This window comes from Scyliorhinus canicula, chromosome 21 (genome assembly GCF_902713615.1).
Source record: "Scyliorhinus canicula chromosome 21, sScyCan1.1, whole genome shotgun sequence".
NCBI lineage: Eukaryota > Metazoa > Chordata > Chondrichthyes > Carcharhiniformes > Scyliorhinidae > Scyliorhinus > Scyliorhinus canicula.
In genome coordinates, this window is record NC_052166.1 from 5,167,729 (window position 1) to 5,174,491 (window position 6,763).

General features: G+C 54.2%; 1 protein-coding gene across 1 annotated transcript in view; it reads right to left on the minus strand.

The window, feature by feature from the left end:
• Positions 1-6,437, minus strand: part of LOC119955903 (OTU domain-containing protein 5-like) — a 59,857-nt gene extending 53,420 nt beyond the window's left edge. The window contains exon 1 of the mRNA XM_038782561.1: positions 4,609-6,437. Coding sequence (XP_038638489.1) covers positions 4,609-5,418 — 810 coding nt within the window. The 5' untranslated portion in view covers positions 5,419-6,437. The remainder of the gene's footprint in view (positions 1-4,608) is intronic.
• Positions 6,438-6,763: the final 326 nt, after the last annotated feature.

Here is a 6,763-nt window from a genome sequence, read left to right on the forward strand (position 1 = left end):
CATAGAATTTAGTGCTGAAGGAGGCCATTCGGCCCATCAAGTCTGCACCAGCCCTTGGAAAGAGCACCCTACCCAAGCCCACACCTCCACCCTATCCCCGTAACCCAATAACCCCAATTAACCTTTTTTGGACACGACGGGCAATTTAGCACGGCCAATCCACCTAACCTGCACATCTTTGGACTGTGAGAGGAAACCGGAGCACCCGGAGGAAACCCACGCACACACGGGGAGAACGTGCAGACTCCGCACAGACAGTGACCCAAGAAGGGGAATCAAACCTGGGACCCTGTTGATGTGAAACAACTGTGCTAACCTCTGTGCTCCTGTGCCATCACCTGAACTGGTCAACACTTTGGTGATGAGGACATTCTTTTGGTCTTGTGATCGGACGATGATGAAGCCGATCATGTGCCAGTGCTTTGATGTTGGATGTCTCCAGGAAGCTTTTGGCGAAAGGGTGTCTTACTGATGCCAAGCTGGAATTCGGCATAATTGGCGAGCAGGAGAACCCTGTTGGCATTTCAAGTCCGTCCTTTCAATCCTAGCGTTGAAGTCCCCAAGAAAGATGATCTTATCTTCCTTAGAAATGTTGGAGAGTATGGTAGCCAGGATGGAGGAGAAGCCATTTTTGAACTCACCATTGGCATCAAGGATTGGGGCGTTAGGCACTCACGACCGTTGCCTGCTGGTTCTTGGCAAGTTGGCAAGAGAGAGGGTCCTGGCATGCTAACTGATGCCGACAGCGAGCTCTACGAGTCAGTTGACGAGCTTGTTCTTTTTTTTTTTTAATTTAGAGCTTCCTACCTTGGCCCCACCACCCTTTGCCCGAATTTGTCGACACAAGCGGGCAACCTAGCCAATCCACCCACCCTGCACATCCCCACGGCAGTGGGGGGGGAGAATCGGAGTGCCCGGAGGAAACCCACACAGACACGGTCAGAAAGTCCACACAGACAGCCACCCGAACTCGGAACCAAATCCGGATCTCTGGCGCCGCGAGGCCGCAGCGCCAACCACTGTGCCATGGCGCCGCCAAGTTTGTTCTTGAAAAAGGTGCAACCACCGTCATCTTCTCTCGCCTGCTCTTTGGGTCAATCAGGGCGGCGTCGAAGTGCCTGAATTCACAGCAACAAGGGCGGGTTCAGCCGTTCCGGACGAACTATTGATTATCCATGAGGGTTCGCACGTTCCAAAGTTCGGTTTAACTTTGATTTTCTGACTGAGGGTTCATGAGCTGCTGGAGGTGGATTTGCAGCCAGGCTGAGGCGGGGGGGCTGGCTGTTTCCCGGGCACCTTTCCCCGTGTGGAGTGAGCAGGCTGGACCCTGAAGAACGCTGCTTAGTCATGGAGGAAGAATATATATTCCCTGGATTAGATTACCTATAGAATATATACCCTTCGTATTAGGTGACATATACAATGTATATCCCATGTATTACATTATCCATACAATATTTACCTTCTGAATTAGATGACCTATAGAATATATATCCCTGGATTAAATGCCATTTAGAATATAAACCCCCCTAGATTATATTATCTATAGAATATACACCCCAATGGATTATACGACACATACAATTGTTACCCCCTGGATTAGATTATGTATAGAATACTGACTCCCCAGAATTAGATAACCTACAGAATACATGCTCACTGGATTAGATGACCAAAAGAATATATATCCCTGGATTATCTAACAGATAGAATCAGATTATCGGTAGAATATTTACCCTCTGGGTTACATGACCAGTAGGATATAGCTCACCTGGATTAGATGAGACATATGACATATACAGCCTGGATTATATTATCTGTAGAATATTTACCCCCAGATCAGATGACCTATGGAATACATATCCCCATAATTAGATTTTCTATATAATTTATATTCCCTGGATTAGGTGATGTATAGAATATATACCCCCTGGATTAGATGGCCTACAGAAAACATATCACTTGGATTAGAGTGTCAACAGAATACAGAGCGTCTCAAATGGATGACCTGAATGTATATCCCCTGGATTAGATGACATGCAGAATATATATCACATGAGGGGGACATGCTTGAGGGCTTTGTTGTTGGCGCCTCTGCTGTTTTCGCCGGCCAGATAGTCCGTTAGTCCGGTGGTGGCGGCTCTGAGGGCAGTGTAGGCAGCTTTTGGGGTTGGAGGGCACATCACTATGGGCGCCTATTTGAAACAACCATAGGTTTGCGCCAGTGAGCCTGGATGCCAGGTTTCAGGGGCGACGGCAGGCGGGGATTGAGTGCTTCAGGGACTTATTTATAGGGGGCAAATTTGCAGGGCTGGCAGAATTGTAGGAGTTGCCCAAGAGGAATGGGTTTAGGTACCTGCAGGTTCGGGATTTGGTGAGGGGAGAGGTGCCACCTTTCCCAGGGTTGCTGCCTCAGGTGCTGCAAACTAAGCTTCTGTCGGAGGACGGAATAGGGGAGGGGAAGGTTTTGGATAGTCACAAGGAACTGATGGAGTCGGAGGGTGCCCGGGTGGAGGATGTTAAGCACAAGTGGGAGGAGGAGTTGGGAGAGGAGTTAGGGGCTGGGACATAGGCGGAGGCTTTGCGGTGGGTGAACGCGCCCTCGCCGTGTGCGAGGTTAAGCCTCACCCAGTTTAAGGTGGTGCATAGGGCCCACATGACAATGGCGAGGATGAGGACGTTTTTTTGAGGGGGCGGAGGTGGTGCGGGCGGTGTGCGGTGGGGGGGCCTGCGAATCACATCCATATGTCTGGCCGTGTTCAAGACTGAGATTCTTGGAGGGGGGGCGGGACGTGGTTGGGAGTAGGTATCAGAGGGGCTGCAAGGTTTGGGTTGTCGTGATGGTCTTTTGTTGCTCTTTGCTTGTCCCTTTGATACTCTGCAAATTTGAATTTTGTTTGAAAGCCTTGAATAAAAATATTAATTAATATAAAAAATATAAGACTCTTTACTGCCCTGGATTACACGACATTGAATATATACCCTCTGAATTACATGACCTATAGAATATATACCCCAAGGATTAGATAATCTGGACAATAAATGCCACTTGATTTGGATTCTCTATAGAATATATGTACCCTGGATTAGATGAACTACAGAATACATAGGCCCGGATCAGATTACATATAGAATATATACCCTCTCGATTTGGTTATCTACAGAATATATACCCCACTGGATTAGATGGCCCATCGCATATATCTCCCCTGAATTAGATTACCTATAGAATATTTACCCCTGGATTATATTATCTATAGAATAGATGCCTCCTAGATTACTCATGTTTTATCCCCTGAATTAGATAATTCGATGGCCTAGAATATATATTCCCTTTAAATGGCCTAATTAATATATACCCCCGGATTAGATGATCTGTAGAATATGTCTCCGGATTAGATTTTTAAAAAATTAGAGTACCCAATTCTTTATTTTCCAATTAAGGGCCGATTTAGCATGGCCAACTCATCTACACCTGTGGGGGTGAGACCCACGCAGGCACGGCGAGAATGTGTAAACTCCAAACGAGGGGCCGGGATCGAACCTGGGTCCTTGGCGTTGTGAGGCACTGCTAACCACAGCACCACCAGTCCCTGGATTAGATGATATGGAAAATACATAACCCATTTAGATAACCTAACAAATACAAACCCCTGGATTAGATTATCCACAGAATATGTAACTCCTGAATTACATTACCTATAGAATGTATACCCTATGGATTAGATTACCTATAGTGTATAGATCTCCAGGGTTAGTTTACCGATGGATTACATATCTTTTGGATTAAATGAGGTAAAGAATATATACCCCCCGATTTAGATCATGTATAGAATATATACCCACTAGATTAGATGGCCTTTCGAATATATATCCCTGGATTAGTTTACCTTGAGTATATATATATATATATATATCGAGAGGGCAGCACGGTAGCACAAGTGGATGGCAGTGGCTTCACAGCGCCTGGGTCGCAGGTGCTGGTTTAGCACACTGGGCTAAATCGCTGGCTTTTAAAGCAGACCAAGGCAGGCTAGCAGCACGGTTCGATTCCCGTACCAGCCTCCCCAAACAGTCACTGAATGTGGCGACGAGGGGCTTTTCACAGTAACTTCATTGAAGCCAATAAGCAATTTTCATTTCATTTTCATTTCCCAGGTTAAATTCCCCGCTGGGTCACTGTCTGTGCGGAGTCTGCACGTTCTCCCTGTGTCTGCGTGGGTTTCCTCCGGGTGCTCTGGTTTCCTCCCACAGTCCAAAGACGTGCAGGTTAGGTGGATTGGCCATGCTAAATTGCCTTTGGTGACCAAAAAGGTGAGGGGTTATTGGGTTACGGCGATAGGATGGAAGCGAGTCGGTGCAGATCGGCCGAATGGCCGCTTTCTGCACTGTATGTTCTATATCCCCTGGATTACAGGATCTACAGAATAGATAGTCCTGGATTAGATTAGCTATAGAATATATATACCCCCTGGATGCGTTGACTGACAGTCTATGTACCCTCTAGGTTAGATGACCTACAGAGTATAGACGCCCTGGCCCAAATGCCCTACTTCATGAATAGGATTATCGATACAATCTGGACTCTGTTGGCCGTCTCCCCCTCACCTGCTCGACCTTGGCCGGGTCCTGGAGCTGCTCCCTGGCCGCTGTCTCGTACTCGTCTTCGCTGTTGTAGCCGGCTCCTTCCTCCTGGGAAGCCCCGGGGCTGCCAGGGGTCGGCAGGTTGATGCCGCCGCCTCCCCCACCGCCGCCACATCCCGCGCCCCCTAACCCTCCCGCCCCGGCGGCCGGGTTGCCCAGGCCGGACCCGGTGGCCCCGCTCTGCGGAGGCGCCGAGGAGGAGGATGACGAGGGCGGGACCGGGGGTCGAGGGTGGCCGGGCGCTCCGGGGGCCAGCAGGCGGTGGTGGTGCCGGTGGTACTGGAGGACGTGGTGGAGGCCGAGGGGCGGAGGGGGCGGCGGAGGGGGAGCTTGATGGCGGTGGTGGTGGCGGTGGCTCCGGCGCCCACTGCGGTGGGGCGAGGCCCGGTGCCGCCGCTTGGGAGGGGGTGGCAGCAGCAGCAGCCCCCTCCCCCTGCTGCCCCCCGCCGCCGCCAGCGCCCCCCTGCGGCCCCCCTGGTGCTGCAGCCAGTGCGAGGCCGGCGCCGGCGCCTGGGAGCCGGCCTGCATGGGGCCCGCCGGGGGCAGGGCCAGGGGCAGGGCCGAGCCGCCGGCCACCCCCCCGGGGCAGGAGGAGGAGGACGAGGAGGATGAGGTGGAACAGGAGGAGGATGAGGAGGACGAGGAGCAGCAGGGCCCGGCCGCTACCGGCAGCGGCGGCGGGGGAGTGGGCGAGGCCCGGGGCCTGGAGCCGGGCCCCGGCCTGCCGTCCGCCTCGTCCCCCCGCTCGGCCTGCGGCTTGGGGAGGATGGTCATTGTGAGGGGCTCAGCCTGTGCTGGGGGACGGGGAGGGGGTCAGGGGGCGGCGGAAGGCTCCTCAGGCGGTGCTGGCGGCGGTGCTGGTGGCGGCGACCTCCTCCCCGCCCCCCTCTCTCTCTCTCTCTCTCTCCTCCCTTCACAACAAACAGCCGGCGCCGCCGCCACCCCCCTCTCTCTTAGACACAGGCCTCACTTCCGCCCCGCAGAAACCTCTCACTTCCGGTGCCACGCCGAACAGGTTGCCCCGCACTGACGTCAATGCGTACCCACCACTCGACCTCCGAGCCTCGTCCTGACGTCAACGTCCCAGCCCGACCCTGACATCAAACTGAAGACTCCCCGGCTACGATCCGCCGCCACACCCTCTTGGTGACGCCACCGCGTACAAGTCGTTCGCCCCACCCCCGGAGCCGTGCACTGACGTCACCGCGTACTAAAAACGGTGCTGATCCCACTCCCCCCTCTATTTTGACCTCTTACGCGTCCACGTCACCGCACCGGTCTACCCTTTGATGACGTCACCGCGCAGCCACACCCGGCCCCGCCCCCTCTCTCCAATGTCCCGCCCACCCCAGATGAGGTCACGGCCGGGGCCCGCAATGACGTCACCACCGACCGCGGCGCGCCCCGCAATGAAGTCACCGCGCACCCTCACGTGTCCAGACGCCGCTCCTCCCGCTTCTCTCCGGTCAGGCGCCCCTTTTCTCCCCTTCCCCTCCAACTCAAAGGCGAATCACCCCAGCCCCACTGCTGCTTGCACACTCCGCCCCGTCCCCCAACGCAATCCCGCTGTCACTTTGCTGCTGCTCCCCCTCCTGCTCCTATCCCCAGCCTCTACAATCGGCGGTGAGGTCACCAAAGGGTCCCCACCCAGAGACTGCTCCCACAGTGACGTCAGCGCGCAGGGCCCGGTGCACCGCAGTGACGTCAGCCCGCCGACCAGCAGCCGCCCGTGACGACAGGGCGCAGAGCCGGTGCCCCACAGTGACGTCAGCCGGGCGGGTGCCCCGCAGCGATGACAACGCGCCCGGGAGGGTGCCCCGCAGCGACGTCAGTGCGCAGAACCCCGCCCACCGTCGTTCCAGAAGCGTCGACGCTCCGCCGGACAGACGCTGGATTTTCTGGCGAAGGAAACTCAGTTCTTTATCTTTTCACGGTGCGGTGCCGCTCAGGTTATATTTATAGCTATGCAAGTTTTTCTTCTTGCCCGTTTAGTTATGTCGGTGAGTTTTACAGTGATGGGCGACGCTGATTCCCACACTGCTTCGGCCGCCTTTTCAGCTTCTCCCTCAGTGATGCCCCTCGGACACAAACAACAACAAGGCCAGGCTTGCCTTCCGGT